The following is a 19,340-nucleotide window of genomic DNA, read 5'->3' as shown; positions in this document are numbered from 1 at the left end:
ACATATATATAGATATATATATATATATATATATATATATATATATATATATATATAGATATATATATATATAGATATATATATATATATATATATATATATATATATATATATATATATATATATATATATATATATATATATATATATATATTATAATAACACACACACATAAAATTTTGGTTATCATGGATAGTTCTATACTTTTGTAAGGAGCAATATTAAAACTTAAAAGAACAGACATTCCACTGTATATTAGGTGGGTTACCACGTCCTCAACCCTCGCTCTTTATACTAAAGTTTGACTTCTTGTCCTGATTCTATAGGAAAGACTACTCAAACACAATGGTCCTTGATGAGCAATGAGATGACCAACGGTCCTTGATAAAAAATAAGAAGTATTTTTAAAGAGCTCTTTACTTTATCGTAAAGAATGAAGGTTGAGGACGTGGCAACCCTCCCCTAATATACAGAATAGTGTTCCGTTCGTTTTAAGTTTTAATATTGCTCCTAACTTTCAATTGAAAAAGAGTTTTTATTATTTAATTAATATTAAAGAAAGATGAAGTAAACTGTTTTGAAATGACCTAATAATTTTAATCTGATCATTGTGTTTGCTTTATTTAACCTTCTGCAGTCTTTGGACTCAATTTAAAATCCCTGGACCCTAATGACCTGGTTAATTGAAGGTAGGCCCTACTTACGAAATTCTGGTTGGGCAAAGCGAAAGCCTATCTTTGAGGGTTAATTGTCTGAGCTGCAGAGCATCGCAAAGCCCCCATGATTCTGAACTAAGTCAGGCATAAAAACGTTTCCTTGGCTTGCTGCTGTCGACAGTTTTCATTACTGTTTTAGTTTAAATTCTTGACCCTGCCTGTGAATTTTTCTCAAGAATAGAGACTGGCTGACTAAGTTTTTGAACAGCTGCTCACAATTTTCTTCTCGTACTTTTTTTTCTATAAAAAAATGTAATAATTGACAACATCCTACTGAAATTTCTAGCCATATCTCTCTCTGGAAAATGAATAAAATTATTTCCGGTTTAATGTTTGTTTTATGTCAACTGGTTTTTGCATTTTAAATTGAAGAAAGTTGTTTCTTCTGTTTTACAAAGTAGAGTTAAGAGAAAGAGCCAAGCTTTAGCGTAAAGAGTGGGGCGTTGATGAGGAAGCAGCCCCTTTCATGTACGAAGTAATTTCTGTTCGTTTTAAGTTTTAATGTCGCTCCTTACTTTCCGTTAAAAAAAACTTGTTTTTTTTAGATCTGATCACCCGTTCTAATGTTAAAAATACCTCAATTTTCTATTCTTTCGAATTAACACCCCCCCTCCAACTCCCCCAAAGAGAGTTTATCCGTTCCAATTATGTCAATCACGTATCTAGAACTTGTGCTTATTTTTCCCATCAAGTTTCATCTCGATCTCTCTACTCTAAGCGATTTCCAAGATCTCTGTTTCCCCCTCCAGCCCCCATGTCCCCGGATCCGATTCGAATCGGACTGAGACATGATATCTTTCTTCTATATATCAAGTTTCATTAAGATCTGATCACCCGTCCGTAAGATAAAGATACCTCAATTTTCACGTTTTCCAAGATTTCCGGTTCCCCCTCCAACCCCCCAACCCCCAAAATGTCATTGGATCTGGTCGGGATTTGGAATAAGAACCCTGAAGCACAAGATCCTTCTAAATATTAAATTTTATTAAGATCTAATCACCCGCTCGTAAGTTACAAATACCTCATTTTTTCGAATCACCTCCCCCCCCCCAACTCCCCCAAAGAGAGCAGATCCGGTCCTGTTATGTCAGCCATGTATCTTCGACTTGTGCTTATTCTTCTTACCAAGTTTCATCCTGATCTATCCGCTCTAAGTCTTTTCCAAGATTTCCGGTTCCCCCCGTCCCAACTCCTCCCAATGACACTAGATCCGGTCGGGATATAAAATAAGAGATCTGAGTTGAGTTACGAGGTCCTTCTAAATATAAAATTCTATTAAGATCTGATCACTCCTTCGTAAGTTAAAAATACCTTATTTTTCTAATTTTTCAGAATTAACTCTCCCCCAACTCCCCCAAAGAGAGTGGATCTGTTCTGGTTATATCAGTCACGTATCTAGGACTTGTACTTATTTCCCCCACCTATTTTCGTCCCGATCCCTCCACTCTAAGCGTTTTCCAATATTTTAGGTTTCCCCCTCCAACTCCGGTCGGAGTTAAAATACCTCAGTTAAAAAGCAAGTTAGAAATACCTCATTTTTTCTAATTTTTCAGAATTAACCTTCCCCACTCCCCCTCCCCAGATGGCCGAATAAGAAAAACGACTATTTCCAACTTAATCTGGTCTGGTCCCTGATCCGCCTGCCAAATTTCATCGTCCTAGCTTATCCGGAAGTGCCTAAACTAGCAAAACCTTAACAGACAGACCGACAGACCGACATAATTTGCGATCGCTATATGTCACTGGGTTAATACCAGGTGCCATAAAAACGGGTTGAAGTTTGTAGCTTGCAACCCCTCCCACGGGGACTGTGGGGGAGTAAGTCGTCCCCAAAGACATAGTTATTAGGTTTTTCGACTATGGTGAATAAAATGGCTATATCAGAATTTTGGTCCTGTGACTTTGGGAAAAAAGAGCGTGGGAGGGGGCCTAGATTCCCTCCAATTTTTGGTCACTTAAAAAGGGCACTAGAACTTTTAATTTTCGTTGGAATTAATCCTCTCGCGACATTCTAGAAACACTGGGTCTATACGATCACCCCTGGAAAAAAAAAAAAAAAAACACGTATTCGTGATCTGTCTTCTGGGGAAAAATACAAAATTCCACATTTTTGTAGATAGGAGCTTGAAACTTCTACAGTAGGGTTCTCTGATAAAATCAATCTGATGGTGTAATTTTCGTTGAGATTCTATTACTTTAGAGGGTGTTTCCCCTATTTTCTAAAATAAGGCAAACTTTCTCAGGCTCGTAACTTTTGACGGGTAAGACTAAACTTGATGAAACTTGTATATTTAAAATCAGCATTAAAATGCGATTCTTCTGATGCAAGTATTGATATCAAAATACTATTTAGCCGGGTCGCTCCTTACTACAGTTCGTTACCACGAACTGTTTGATAAACTAGTGCTTCACTTAGCTTAAAGAATATATGGCTTGCCAAACAGTAACGAACTGTAGTAAGGAGCGACCCGGCTCAATAGTAACCAAAACTCTAAAAAATGGAATGTTGATACCAATAGCTACATCAAAATAATCGCATTTTAATGCTGCTTTTTAATATATAAGTTTCATCAAGTTTAGTCTTACCCATCAAAAGTTACGAGCCTGAGAAAATTTGCGTTATTTTAGAAAATAGGGGGAAACCCCTAGAAGTCATAGAATCTTAACGAAACTCACACCATCAGATTCAGCGTATCAGAGAACCCTACTGTAGAAGTTTCAAGCTCCTATCTACAAAAATGTGGAATTTTGTATTTTTTGCCAGAAGGCAGATCACGGATGCGGGTTTATTAGTTTTTTTGTTTTTTTTTTGTTTTTTTTTCCCAGGGGTGATCGTATCGACCCAGTTGTCCTAGAATGTTGCAAAAGGGCTCATTCTAACGGAAATGAAAAGTTCTAGTGCCCTTTTTAAGTGACCAAAAAATTGGAGGGCACCTAGGCCCCCTCCCACGCTAGTTATTTTACCAAAGTCAACGGATCAAAATTCTGAGATAACCATTTTATTCAGCGTAGTCGAAAAACCTTATAACTATGTCTTTGGGGACGATTTACTCCCCCACAGTCCCCGTGGGAGGGGCAACAAGTTACAAACTTTGACCAGTGCTTACATATAGTAATGGTTATTGGGAAGTGTACAGGCGTTTTCAGGAGGATTTTTTTGGTTGGGGGAGGGGTTGAGAAGAGGGGGATATGCTGAGAAAATTTGCCCAATTTTAGAAAATAGGGGTAAACCCCTAAAAGCTATAGAATCTTAACGAAAATCACACCATCAGATTCAGCGTATCAGAGAACCCTGTTGTAGAAGATCCAAGCGCCTATCTACAAAAATGTAGAATTTTGTATGTTTTGCCAGAAGGCAGATCACGGATGCGTGTTTATTTGTTTGTTTGTTTTTTGTTTTTTTCCAGGGGTGATTGTATCGACCCAGTGGTCCTAGAATGTTGCGAGAGGGCTCATTATAGCAGAAATGAAAAGTTATAGTGCCCTTTTTAAGTGAACAAAAAATTGGAGGGCACCTACTCCCCCTCCCACGCCAATTATTTTCCCAAAGTCACTGGATCAAAATTGTGAAATAGCCATTTTATTCAGCGTAGTCGAAAAACCTTATAACTATGTCTTTGGGGACGACTTACTCCCCCACAGTCCCCGTGGGAAGGTCACTCAAAAAGGGCACTAGAACTTTTAATATCCGTTCAGAATGACCCCTCTTACGACATTCTAGGACTACTGGGTCGATACGATCATCCCTGGGAAAAAACAAACAAACAAATAAACACGCATCCGTGATCTGTCTTGTGGCAAAAAATGCAACATTCCACATTTTTGTAGATAGGAGCTTGAAACTCGTACTATAGGGTTCTCTGGTACGTTAAATCTGATGGAGTGATTTTTGTTAAAATTCTATGACTTTTAAGGGGTGTTTTCCCCTTTTTTCTAAAATAAGGCAAATTTTCTCAGGCTCGTAACTTTTGATGGGTCAGTCTAAACTTAATGAAACTTATATATTTACAATCATCATTAAAACGCGATTCTTTTGATGTAACTATTGTTATAAAAATTCCGTCTTTTAGAGTTTTGGTCACTGTTGAGCTGGGTGGCTCCTTACTACAGTTCGTTACCACGAACTGTTTGATCCGTCGCTCTTTACGCTGAAGTTTGATGTTTTGTCCCAATTGTTTAAGAAGGACTCCTGAAACACAAGGGTAAGATCGGGGGTTAGCGTATAGAGAGGGTGATGGAGGAGGGGGCAGCCCCCTCATATACGGAATAATTTTGTTCGTTGTAGGTTTCCGTATTGCTCCTTATTTTCAGTTGATAGAACTTGTTTTTTATTTAATTTATATCAAATGATTAAATATTGTAAAAAGAAATTCTCTTATGTCCCATTTGAGATGTGCAGACGATAATAAGGGCTTGAAGACTTTTCTCTGCGTACAGGCCCCTCTCCATATCTCTAATTCTTTGTTTGCTCAGTAAAACCTGTCCTTTTCCGAAAATTAAGTCTTAGATCCCTGCGCACAATAGTTCCGTCGACGGTTGGGAAAAGAAAAAAAATTAATTGGGGAGGTCGAAGTTCTTCCCCTTGTTAAAAAAACATAAAATCCGAAAAAGCCCTTACGTTTACAGATTAGATCATAAATTAAGAATAAAGTATTTCTCGAGGAAATTTAATTGAGCCTAACAAAAGATACACAACGCTTCAAACATTTGACGTTTGCTAATTATGACAAAGGGGAAAAAGAAGGGTGAGACTAGACAAAGCTAAGCGAATATGTTTAGTAGCTGAAAACCCTAGTATCATTCGCAGGAGAAGGGAGTGGGGAATCAAAAGAAGAAAAATTTTAAAAAGAACAATAAAAATAAAGCAAACAAATTTTAATGTTTGGCTTTTAAAATATCTACAGCTTTATTGCATCTACATTTTGGTCAAATTAATTACAGCGTACTATTGAACTTTCAGAAGCTACTGTTGTGGCAAAAGGATATTTTAATGACAACAAAGTTCGGATAATTTTGTGATCTAAATTATATATTATGCTAACTATGCATTATGTAGTTGCTTGGGTTAAATATTTTCCAAAAAGAGTTGTTTTTTATTTAAGTTCATCTTTTCAGGGGAAGGTAGAAGACGTAATCAAATATCAGTTGGTTCAAGCAGTGAAGTCCCACTGCCCGGAAGAGTAACTGATGCAGAACTTAAGATGCTTAGCGCTACTATTACATCCCCTAGCGGCATTGAAGAACCTTGCTTCTTGAAACGTCTTCCAAATGGAAACCTCGGTAAGTCTTCTTGACGCCGTTAGTCGCTCTACTTCCAACTGACAATAATTTAGTCGCTAGACAATTTTTATGCACAATTTTGATTAAGCAAGGCTGAAGATTAAAGTCGATGCCTTTTCTTTATCAATTTTTCCCTTGTAATTTTATGGGAAAAAGAATGATTGCTAAGGGGGCAGAGAGGCAAGGTCCTTTGATTGGAGCAGCAAGGATTCAGAACAGGACATATGATTAATTATTAGAAAACTACAAGGAATCACTTGTATTACTGGAAAATATAAAGTTTTTTGATAGTGAATGGAATGGTAAATATCAAAGGATCAATTATTGCTACTCATTGAATAAAACGTTATCAGACATTAATATGTTAATTCATGACCTCAATTTCAGATAAAAAAAGATAAATAAATAAAAAAACATTCCTATAGTTAATAAGGAAATATTTCTCGTCAAATAAAATAACAGCATTTCATGTGGAACTTGGGGGCTCCTAAAAAATTTTGAAAAGCATTTTGTTAAGTTCATTGAAGTTTAATAAACTCTGTTCTGTAACTGAGTCAGTATTTTTTTTTTTTTTTTTTTTTTTTTTTTTTTTTAATGCCCCATTAAATCTCTTTCGATCCTTTTGTTCTAAGCGTGAAGGATATTTGTGGACTCTTTTGCTTTGGTACTAAGAAAATCGAGGAAAGAGATGAAACGCCTCAATAAATCCTCAGGAGACGAGCCATTGAAAGAAAAGGTACCCAAAACTTTCAGTGAGTTGGACAGGCTAATATTAAATAAATGTCATCGCGAAAAATTGCGTTATTGTAATATTTGTTCTAAAAATTATAAATTGTACAAGTTAAAATTATAAATTATAATATATTTATTCTAAAAATTGTGTATTGCAAACTTATTTTTAGGTGCATCACAGTTCATAGTGCTAGTGCATGTTGTTGGAGGGGAAGCCGGTTTTTTCAGCTGTGTAAAGAGTACTAATATGAGGGGGTATGTATGAGGTTCTTCGGTGGAGTCAAGTTTATTAAAATCCCTAAAATATGCTAAGAATGTGAAGGACGTGGAAAAATTGTAAATATATATAAAATTGGGAGGGAGCTCCTGCTTAACATCCCACTTGTGGTATGAGCCTTGGTCATAGGAATATATGTTCTAAGTATTAATATTTAAATATATATTAACTTATACATGGTTTCCCAATATTTTCCTGGGGGGAGGGGAGGGGAGGAAGACTTTGACAACATTTTGCTGAAATATTCCTCTACCTGCCCTTTTTGCTCTTTGTGGATGAACGTATAGGCAACAATTCTTTTTTTTTTAAGAAAGAGAAAGTAAAAAAAAATTTGATGGACAAGTAAAATCTTTAAAACTAACTTTTAAAAACGCATGAAAAATCTGTTTTTATACATTTTTGTTACGTTTTTACGAGTCTAACAGAAATTGCGGGGGAGGGGGGTCAAACTTGGTAACCCCCTGTAATACGGGCTTGACGCTCTACAATCAAGATTAATAAAAACTAAAAGTTTCGATGTTGACATTGAAATTATTTCAATTATGAGTTTAGTTCTTTGTATGATTTAATTTATTACAATTTGTCTTCATAAAACAATCTCAAGAAATATTAATTTAATTATTTCCTGGAGCAGTTTTTATCAAAAGATTAATAAATTCTGGCTTGTTATTTTGGAGCATTAATGTCAAGCTGTTTCTCTTTTTCTTATTTTGATTGTCAAAATAGTTTCCAAGGTGGGCTGAAAAAAAATTTGTTGTTGATTTTAATTTAGAATCTAGAGTGGATTGACATGGAAAGTAAGGGTCACTGCCCCGAACGTCCACCTTCAAGTTTATCTATGTCTAACTACTCATAAGGCATCCCTCTTGATGTGAACGTAATGACATTGTATTTATTACAAAAGGTGGCTAGAAACATATAGCTACCAAATGTTCATTGATCAATTGTTAGATCCTAGGGTAAGGATCTTTTCTCTATAGGAAATAGGTATTTCAAAGGTTATTTATTCTCACTTAAAACATTCAATCGTTTATTGAATGAAGAGATAATTCTGAATCACTGAATTTAGCTTATAAGGACGAGAAAATGATTAAAGTGATTCTGCCTGTACATAGTTTAGTTGACTCTCCGGGACAATTTTTTATTCTGAATTCGGACCCCTCCCCCTCCCCATTATGTGTAAATATAGCTTACCTTAGTTTTCTTTAACATGGGCTTTGTAAAACATTTTCCACATAAATACTTCGTAACGATTTGTTGGAGGCATTTCCTACGACCGTCAACAATGTTTAAAACTCCTCTCTAGATTTATATATATATTGCGAGATTTTCGAGCAAATCACGAAATGATGAGCCAAAAATAATAAAAGAGAGAAGTGATGCCGAACTTTCAGCTGCCATTCTTGGGAGACATCTGACAGCATATAAGTGGCCACGGAATTCCTGTGTTGTTTTGAAATCCCTTTTCTGTGAATAGGCAGCGTGGTGGTGGAGTGCACCTGACACTTTTACTATAAATACCATCAGTCCAGTTTTTGTTAAGAAGAAATCACTCAGTGATAATTTATTGTTCACCCTAGCATTTTGTGCCCCTAGGATCGGGCCTAGTGGGCCTTTTGGTAAATGTGGGCCTACCCCTACCCCTTTTCAATCACACTAATTTATTTTAGGTCTTTAAAATATTGTCCTTGCTTTTGCTTACTGTAGCTTAATGGGGGTAGAGGGAATGGAGTATGTTTTCTGCGTGGGTTCGATAATACGAGAAGATTAAATTTGCATACCACAGTTTTGCTGAGTTTTGTAAACAAAACACCCTCTCAGGCCCACACCCACAGTATTGATGTAAAGGATTTGGATCTTTAAAATATTGCCCTTGCTTTTATCTACTGCAGCTTATAGGGGTAGAGGGAATGGAAAATGTTTTCTGTGTGGGTTCGAAAGTACGAGAAGATTAAATTTGTAAATTTTGCTATGTTTTGGTCCTCGTGTATGCATATATGCTTAATACCATGTAGATTTAATATTTTTCAAATTAAATTTTAAGACAATTAACTATTTTTTATGTAAAAAAAACGTCTAACTATATTCTATCCCCTTGATACATTTTCGAATAACTTGCCCCTCCAAAATCTGAGTGGGTTAAGCCTGGTAAGCCTATTGGGGTAAGTAGAATTATGAAATACGAGAATATTAGATGTGTATGCCACACTTTTGCAATGTTATGGTCCTCGTGTATGATATATGCTTAATTCCATATAGGTTTGATTCTTTTCAAATTAAACTTTAGAACAATTAAGAGCTTTCTATATAAAAAAGCATTTAGGTAAATTCTAACCCCTTGAGGTATTTTTGAATAATATGTCCCTCCGAATTTTGAGTGGAGTAATCCTGGTCTAAAAGAAGTTTTTTACAAGATAGCTATAAATGCTAGACAAACTTTTTAGTCAAAAATATTACTTTAAATCAATCATCGTTTCATGTAACAGAGCAATATCAAAACCTTTTTTTGGTGTTATTACCTCGTCTCTATTCTCCACTTATTTAACTTTTCTGATATTAAACTTCAATATTTTCCATTTTCTTACCTGTCAATAGTTCTGATCTTTCTCATCCTATATTCTTGCTCTAAATTATCTTGTACAAGTTAGTCTTAACAGGTCATATTTTATGCACGAAATTTCTGTGTATTTCCATTTCTTGGGATTGGCTAATTGCTCAGTTTCTAATCTTGAAACATGCAAGTTTTTATTATATTAGTTCATTCGTCATTAAAGGTTATTTCAATGATGATTTAAACGTTTTGGTTTTTGTTGTTGTTTTTATGTTGTTTTCAAAACTATTCGGAATTAGAATTTGTGGGGTTCACTTTTCAAGAGCGAAAGAAAATATGTTTTGCAGGTGTTTCTTTCACTCCAAGAGAAGCAGGAGATCATTTTGTTGCTGTAAAAAAAATGGGGAAGCATATTGCTAATTCGCCATTCAAAATTAGTGTGGCTGAAAAGCAAGTTGGCGATGCCCGAAAAGTTAAAACCAGTGGAATAGGCTTAAGAGAAGGGAAGACTCATACTGCCAACACCTTCAAGATTGATACAAGGGACGCAGGTTCGTTCTCAATTTGTCTTTACTTTCTATTTTTCTAATTACTCTTATTTTTTTTTATCTTTTTTCTCTTCGTGCAAAATGGGGAACTATTGGCAATCCTCCATTCAGAATCAGCGTTGTCTTAAAGTAAGTTGATGACGCCGAAAAAATTGAAACGAGAAGAATAGGTTTTAAGGGAAAGGAAAGCTCCTACTATCAACGCTCAAGATTGATATAAGGGATTAACTTTCATTTTTAATCTGTCTTTGCTTTCTTTTTGTCTCTTTTCCTGATGACTAATTGTCTGATTATTGGTAACTAGAGAAGGGCAACTAATTGGGCTGCTAAATCAATTTCCTCTGATTCTGATAAGAGAAAGAAAGTTTTGTTATAAAGCAACCGTCAAGTATGTATTCTCTGCAACAATCACACTTTGGGAGGAAGTTCAGGCCTGGTTCTTCTTGGGTATGGTGCTAGGCAGAGGGGCCATGGATCTTGCCTTTTCCACTTGAAAGGGATGTGGAATTGTTCCCTAGCAATTTTTCATTTCTTATGCATACAGAAAATGCTTTGTGTAGGGATGAAAATAAGTATTGGTTCAAGTTCAAGTTCAAGTTCCTTTTATTACCAATATCCATCCATTTATAAACAAAAAATATCCCAAAGGGCTCAATAGCCCGTTATTTGGGAAAAAAACAACAAAACAAAACATATATAACTATTAATTACATTCACACTTAAAATATATTTAGAGTCTACTCACCAATCCTCACCCGAGTACAACCGGTCTCCGCACCACCTACTTACAAAAATAAATAAATAAAAAAACAATATATATACATCGAGGATCCAACACTCACACCACCCAAATCTAAATAAATAAATTCAATCTAAATAATTAAATAAATAAATTAAATCTTGATAACTAAACAATATAAATAACTGATCAATATTATAATTTAATTTATTTTTTTTTGATTAAAAAATTCTTCAACCGTTTCTTGAAGGATCCTATGGTACAGGACCGTCGAATCCCAACAGGAATGGAATTCCAGGCACGTCCGACAGCAACTATCAGACCAAAGTCCGAGCGGACTGCAGGGGTGGATGGCACTAGCACATCATCCTTGTTTCTAGTTTCATAAGGACTGACATTTCGAACAATTTCAAAAAGCCCGGAAAAACTTGATGGAAGGTCTCCACGGAAATACTGAAACGCAATGAAAGACAGGTATAATGTATGAATATCTTTAATCTTCTGAAGTTCAACAGAAATATGGGTGGTAGACTGAAGAACTTTCGCTGCTTTCAGTTGGAGATTATGTAAAGGTGTAAGTACAGATGGAAATGTTGACATCCACACTGACGAGCAGTAGCATAAATAAGGGTAAATAAGAGAGAAATATAATAGACGAAGGATAGAGAAAGGAAAGACTCGCTTCAGCTTTCGAATAATTCCAAGGCCTCGAGAAACCTTTAATCTCATTGACTCAGTATGCCGTTTGAAAGATAGATTTTCATCCAGAAGTATCCCAAGGAATCGAATAAACCGGTCAGCTGGGCGGGATATGGATCCCTTGTATGTTTTAAGCTCTGTCACTGTAGGGCAGCTTTTGCCTATGCGGGAGAATATAAGAAGAAATGATTTTTTTTACATTCAAAGCTAACAAATTTGCATCAAACCAACGATATATATTTTCTGCCATCAATTGTAGCTTGAGGATAAGAGATGATTCATCAGGTGCTGCAGCCCCCAGGGTGGTGTCGTCGGCGAATGCAAAGAGTTCTTCATGTTGACCAGGCGTATCCAAGGCTTCAACCACAGCATCTCCTTTCTGGCACAAATGACAACAGAAATCAGATCGTGGGTTGCTAAATAGTCGATAGAGGTCGTTGACATATATGAGGAAAAGGGATGGCCCAAGAACTGAGCCTTGTGGCACTCCATATTCGACTGGAATATGCTCATCAGAAGCTTCAACAGCAATGAATCGGCCAGTTAGGAATGAAGAAAACCAGGACAGAGCTTCTCGTCGAACACCTTAATGTGATAACTTACCAATAAGTATCTCGTGTGTGAGGCTGTCAGAAGCTTTCTTCACATCAAGGAATATTGCCGCAGGGATAAGGCCGAAGTCTAAAGACTGTCGTACAAAATGAAGAAGCATATTACATGCGTGTTCTGTTGAGCACTTCTCCCGAAAACCAAATTGGTGCCGATGAAAAAACTTCTTCGCGTCTAGGAAACTCAGCAAACGCTTTAGCATAGCCTTTTCAAATATTTTAGAAAAGACAGACAGAAGAGATATAGGCCTATAGTTCCCCGGGTCCTCCCGGTCACCTCCTTTAAATAGTGCTATCACTCGGGCCAACTTGAGACGCTGAGGGAAGAATCTGTTTGATTAATTTGGCAGGAATTTGGTCGAATCCAGATGAAGAATTTTTCAATGACGAAATTATTGTTATCAGTTCCTGCTCCGTAACTGACTCAAGAACCATTGACTTTACACAGGAAGGACCGAGGAACTGCTTCCAAGTTCTAGAACTTGAAGAAGGAACCACACCTAACGCCGTTGTTTTCCCAACCTCAGCAAAAAATTTAGTCATCTGATGTCGTACTTGGTCTTCATCCAAGAAAAGCTGATTCTGAACACTAAGTGATTTAGGGAGCTTTCTAGGTCTTGCCGATGGTTGCGTAACTTCCTTAAATACATCCTAAGTTTTCTTAATATTTTTGCCGCAATCCGCAAACCTTCGGAAAAAATATGTAATTTTAGCTTTTCGAATCAGAGTTTTAAGCATCTTCCGGTATAGTTTAAAAGTCTCTAATTTAGCATCACTTGGTCTGTTCCTATACTCTTTCCAAAGGTTCTGCTTTCTCTTTATTGACTTTAGTATTCCAGCTGTAGTCCATGGGGCTATGGGTGTTGATCTCTTAGAAAGACTTGGTTGGGGTGTTCGGCAATGGTGGATAAATTTCTTCTTTACTGTTTCATAAAAAAAATCAAAAGCCTTATTATAATTTTCTAAGCTCACCCTCTCAGGTATTGTAAACTCCCATGACGTAGTGAATAAATCATCTTTGAGCTTTTCGATGTTTGCTGGTGTATATCGGAATCTTGGTTTATTATCAGGGACTATTCGGCGGGCAGACCGGGGGAGTGGAATTAAAACTCCTACTGGAAAATGATCCGATGTATCTGATAGTAGCACTTCATTTTTTACAGAATGCATAGATGAGAACACATTGTCAATTAAGGTTGCAGATTGGTTTGAAATTCGTGTAGGGATATTTATACAGGGAGTTAACCCAGACGAGATTACTAGTGCCAGTATATCACAAGCCTGACTCGATGACATATCCATCATGTCAGCGTTAAAATCACCCATTAAAATTATTTCTGCCTTTTCAGACAATACTTTCCCAAGAACAATCTCTAATATTTCCATAAATTGTTTCATTGATCCGCTTGGAGATCTGTATATTTCGCTAATTATTATCTTTTCATTGGAGCTAGTAGCCAATTCTATGAACAAAGATTCAAATACCCGTTCAATGTTTATAGACAGATCATCTCTTCTTACAACTGCCAGATTACTCAATATATAAAATCCTAGCCCCCCCTTTTTTGCTATCTTTCTATTTAAAAATATTGAATTATATCCGGGTATATCCATAAGTAGCTGGTTCTTTTCATTTAAAAAAGTTTCACATAAACCAATAATTCCAGGGCGAGAATTCTTACATATAAGCTGTATATCATCCAGGGAAGAATTCAGCCCTTGAGCATTCAAATGCACAACCCGGAGGACATCCTCCCACCGAGCCCCAACATCCCATAGCCCAAACTCCTCCACAAAATTACTATCAATAATATTACCTAAATTTTCATCAAAATTCATATTCGGTGTTCTTCCTATCGGGTTATTCAAAATGTCATTAAAATTTACTCTACGACTTTCATATTCATCTAATTTCCTTTTCGTGAGATTAGCGTCAGTCCTCGATGAAAACTCAATACTTTAAGAAGTGAAAACTCACTTTTTAAGGCAATAACAATTTCAGTGATTTAAATACTATAAAAACTACGCATAAACCAACTAGACACATAATGACTGGAAAATGTAGTTAGGAATAGTGACGATAGTAAAAATTGAATCTCTTTCTCCCGAAAATTCATTTTGTGACCAAAACAGCTTTTCTAGGTCAGAATTGTCATATATATATATATATATATATATATATATATATATATATATATATATATATATATATATATATATATATATATATATATATTTTAAACCGTTTAAGGAATAATAAAGGCAAGTAATTAATGAGGACTTTTTATAGACATTTGGTTGGCTGAAATCATCTTAAGCAAATATTTTGACTGTCCCCACCCAGACCGATCCAACGGCCATCGTAAACAAATAATGAATAAATAAAAAAATACAATTATTGACTATTGAGAATTTGCTTTGAAATATACCAAAAAAAATAACATTGAAAAAAAACTTAGCGTCATTATTCTAGCCGATTTGATAGTTGAACAAGTTTTATATTTCAAATTTGAAACCAATTTTTAATTTTAATTTATTTCATGTTTTTATTTTATGTGTGTTTTTACTTGTGAATAGATTTGCTTGTAAATGCTTGATGTTAGTCATTATCTTTATAGCACCATCATTTCTTATATTCTTACTCTTATATAATTTTTTTTTTTTTTTTTTTTTTTTTTTTTTTTTTTTTTTTTTTTTTAGTTTATACACCGTAATTTTTATTTTCCAGGCTATGGTGGACTTTCTCTTTCAATCGAGGGCCCTTCAAAGGCCGAAATCGACTGTAAAGACAATGAAGATGGCACCCTAGACATTTCGTATAAACCAACCGAGCCTGGCTATTATATTATCAATCTGAAGTTTGCTGACCACCATGTAGATGGCTCTCCATTTACAGTGAAAGTTACTGGTGAAGGTTCAAATAAGCAAACCGAACGAATTAAGAAGCAAAGAGACGCAGTTCCCATTACGGAAGTAGGCAGTAAATGTAGACTTCAGTTCAAACTGCCAGGTATATTGACTGAATATTAAATTTAAAATGTTAGGGGTTTTCTTGAGGAATTTTCTTAAGACAGACTTCTAATGAAAGAACAACTTGTGCAAAAATATGGCGTGATCTTGCTTTCTGTGTCTACACCGAAAGAAGGTTTTGTATGGCTAGGTCACGCTTTACGCATAAAGAATCATAGGCTCCTGAAAATTGGTCTCTTTGGATATTCATACGGGGCTAAACGAAACGCAAGACGTCCTTGGATCGAGTTGGATAATTCCGTCTGGAATGTTTGAAAGGAAGTTGAAACCTTAGGAGAGGGAGTAGAGAGTGAATCTTTGAACTGATTAGGACATAGGGTGGGCGTTTACAGCTGTATCAGCCTCTTGTCGCTTGGGGAATTCGTGGGCTGTAAGTAGTAGTAATATTAGAAGGTTCGGAAAAAAGCCTTTTTTGCCAGAAATGACTGCTATATTTTGGTAAACCAAAGGATTCTGTCATTTTATTGTTGTTTTTTTTTTGGGGGGGGGGGAGGGGAACTGAAAAAAATAAAAAGGCTTCGTCCCAATATTTGAAGTTTGGAGCAGAAACCAACTTCAATTCAAACTGCCAGGTAGAAATAGTGAACGCTAGATCTATTAACATGAAAAAAAATGCTAAAGGTTTTCCGGAAAAATTTTGTGAGGATAAGCTGAATGAACGTTCATCATACAATAGGACGTGCAAAAAAAGGGGGTTTTGGTTCAGTTTCTAGGGTTATACTTAAAGAAACTTTGAAATGGTCTGGTCAAATTTTAAGGAGAAAGTTTGAATGAATTTTCGGAAGAAGGCTACTGAAAATTAGGCTTTTCGGCTATCCATTTAGGACCCAAGGGGGAGTAGGATCCTCTTATTAAAGGAAATTACTTCAAGGAAATTTGAACTTCGTGGGAAGAAGTGAAGAGAGAAACTTTCAACGGATTGGGATGTAGGATGAGGTTTTGCAGCTGCGAGCCCCAGGCTACTTTGGTGCTGCTGCGAATTGTTAATAGTAGTAATATTAAAGGCTTGGAAAAAGCTTTTATACTATAAACAAGTTCATATTTTACCCCCTAATAATACAAATAATCTCACTATTAGTGCCTGGGGGGCTGAATGAATGGAGGAGCAACGAGATGCTGTCCCTACTAAGGAAATGGTAAAAAGATGTAGATTTCAATTCCAACTAGGGGCGTCTTTTGGGGGGGGGCAGTCGCCCCCCCCCCCCACCACAAATAATTTGAGAAACAATTATAATATATACCATGGCCCCTGACTATCCGGATATGGAGCCTTCTTCCCCCTCCCCCCGATAAAAATGCGGGAAATTCGCCCCTGATTTAAACTGCCCGGTAAGTTGAATCAAAGATGAAATACATAAATTATCTTATATCTACCATATGTCACGGGTATAATATATTTTTGACCGAAACAGAAACAACCAGGATATTTGAAGATAAGGACATTTGTTTCTTTGGGTGAAGTGAAATCGCGCTGCTGAAGTGGCAGTCAACTTCAAGCAGAACCTTGAGTAAGAGCAAGTTTGGATGTAAGCTCGAGTAAGGCTACTCTGATTCCCTCCTCTACAAGATAGTTTGAAAAATAAAACAAAAGTAATTCTTAAAATCTTCGAAAAAAATATATGACGATTCTGTTTCCAAAATTCTTTTTGTCAAATCTGTGATTTAATATATATAAAATATGTGGAATCCAAGTAATCCTTTTTAACGCGTGGGAAACTAATTCAAATTTAAATTTGAATCCTCTGGTGACGATATCAATCAAATCTTAATATTAAATCAAAGGAATATAAATTTCTCATATTGAATAAGGAAGTTCATGGACCTCATCTAAGAGAATGGAGAAGTGTAAAAGGAAACTCAAGGACTTTAATAAGGGACTGATGTAAATTAAAATACAGGTCTTCCAGCGCTAGTAATATTCTAGTTCTACCCACCATATCTCGAAAAAATTCAAAACAAGCTTGATTTTAAACTATTGAAATTTTAACTAGATGTCCAAGTTTTTGTGAAAAAGCTTATAAAATAGCATTGTGTTTTTTACTGTAAAGTAGTCAGGCCTTACTTAAAATACAGAACGAAAACAAGCCTATTATTACCTTTTGGCTAAAGTAGCTGTGTTATGTTGGATCAATCGTAAAGCAAAACCCAAAAAGGTATGTAATAAAAAAATGTGCTAGATTTGTGATTAATTGTATGATTTTTCGAGGGTAATGGGCTAGATAAAAGTTTTTTTGTTTTTTTTTACTGATGAAGTTGAGTATCTACTTTTTTCACTCTCCTATAATTTTTGTCTCCAAAAGATAAGAAGTAATTCAATGTCCATTTGATGCTAATCATAAACTTGGTGGTGGCGAACTGTAAGTAAAGAGTGATTCGGTGCAATAGTAACCGAAACTCTAAGAAACGAAATTTGATGACAATTCCAAGTATATAAAATTCATCAAGTTTAATGTTACCTATCGAAAGCTACCATCCTGAGAAAATTTGCCTGATTTACCCTTTTATGGTGGAGACACCTCCAAAAAGTCAAACGGTCTTAATGAAAATTACGCCGTCGGGCTCAGCATATCATAGGATCTCATTATAGAGGTATCAAGCTCCCATCTACATAAATATGGAATTTCGTATTTTTGCCAGAAAAAAATCACGGATGTGTGTTTTTTTGTTATTTTTCAGGAGGGCTGCCCTCTCCTCAACCCTCGCTTTTACGCTAAAGTTTGACTTTGTCGCAGTTCTTTGGGAAAGACTGCTCAAACACAAAGGCTATTGAATTTGAACGAGAAGTGGTTTTAAAGAACTTTAAGACTTTAGCTCACAGGGTGAGAGATGAGGACGGGACAGCCCCTCCCCCTCATATAAGAAATAATTTATGTTGATATTTAGTTTTAATATAATATATAATAAAATTTAATGTATATATATAATGTATATATATATATAATATATATATATATATATATATATATATATATATATAAATTTATGCATATGAGCAGTCTGGCCTCAGTATATGCTCGAATGGCTCATAATAATAAAAAAAACATATAATTTACTTCATCTAAGCATTAACCGCTCAACGTTTTACTGAATGGCAGCCTAAGCGTCACATCACACTTTGTTATTATTATTTTTTTTGTGGAAGCCACGTGGCAAATGCTTGCTTTTTAGCCATTTATCTGGGGGGGGGTAAATAAAAAATATATCCTTGAATGGGATGAGAGTTCAGTTGTAAAGGATTTAAAGGAACGTGGAACTTCGTGGGAGGGAGTAAATAGTAAAATTTTGAATAGGTTGACACGGAGGAAGAGTGTGAGCAACTTTGTTTGCCCCCAATGGGCTTGGTGTGCAAGGAGTGTTTGGGGCATGTTTTATGGTCCAGAAATAACCAGGACTGTTTTTTATCTTTTTCTCCAGGTATTATCATTTATTTATATTTGTTTTTTCAGTCTTCTACTGTTTTAAATTAGTCACTTAGTTTTGGAAAAATAGGGATCGTTTTTATCCGTTTTTCAGGTGTTACTCCAAAAGATTTAAGCGCTACTGTTGCCTCTCCGAAGGGAATTGTCGAGGACTGCTCCATAATGCCAACTGATGACGATGGTTTTGCTGTAGACTTTGTTCCAAAAGAACTTGGTGTCCACACAGTTTCTGTCAAATTCAGGGATGTTCACATACCAGGTTAGAAATTCACTGGTAGACCTATTTACTTCACTTTAAATTAAAGGTCAATTTGTATTATTAATCTCGATCGCGTTTCGATTTCGACTTAACTATATATTTTTCTTTTTTCTTTTTTTTTTTGTATGATTTCAGTGCAGTTAAGATTTGAACTGTAATTACATAATTGTAATTAAATTAATGCAAGGAAAGAAATATTATGACTAAAGCAGAAGAATAGTGGGATGAAAGTAAAATTCAGTTACGGTTAAAAACACAACAATTCTACAATGTAACAATGATAATTAATTAAATGACAATTCCAGTCTAGTGCTTGACTGGAGCTAGTTTTATTTTTCGTAGATATTTGTGCCAGAGTACATTTTCTTCAGGGTGTAATTCCTCAGGGGGATGGGGGGGGGGGGGTATTATTTAGTCTCCATGCTATGGCGTTGGTACTACTAAAAGGACCTATCCCTATTTGGAACTCCTATTTGTTTAAC

At 35.6% G+C, this 19,340-nt stretch overlaps 1 protein-coding gene across 1 annotated transcript in view; it reads left to right on the top strand.

The window, feature by feature from the left end:
* Positions 1 to 19,340, top strand: part of LOC136031519 (filamin-A-like) — a gene marked incomplete in the record, with an annotated part of 349,909 nt that overhangs the window by 314,754 nt on the left and 15,815 nt on the right. Inside the window, 4 exon segments of the mRNA XM_065711189.1 lie at positions 5,832 to 5,996; positions 9,904 to 10,107; positions 14,879 to 15,160; positions 18,694 to 18,858. Of these exon segments, the coding sequence (XP_065567261.1) occupies positions 5,832 to 5,996; positions 9,904 to 10,107; positions 14,879 to 15,160; positions 18,694 to 18,858 (816 nt within the window).

Source organism: Artemia franciscana, chromosome 9 (assembly GCF_032884065.1).
Source record: "Artemia franciscana chromosome 9, ASM3288406v1, whole genome shotgun sequence".
Taxonomy (NCBI): Eukaryota; Metazoa; Arthropoda; class Branchiopoda; order Anostraca; family Artemiidae; genus Artemia; species Artemia franciscana.
This window is presented reverse-complemented; position numbering and strand designations above follow the sequence as displayed.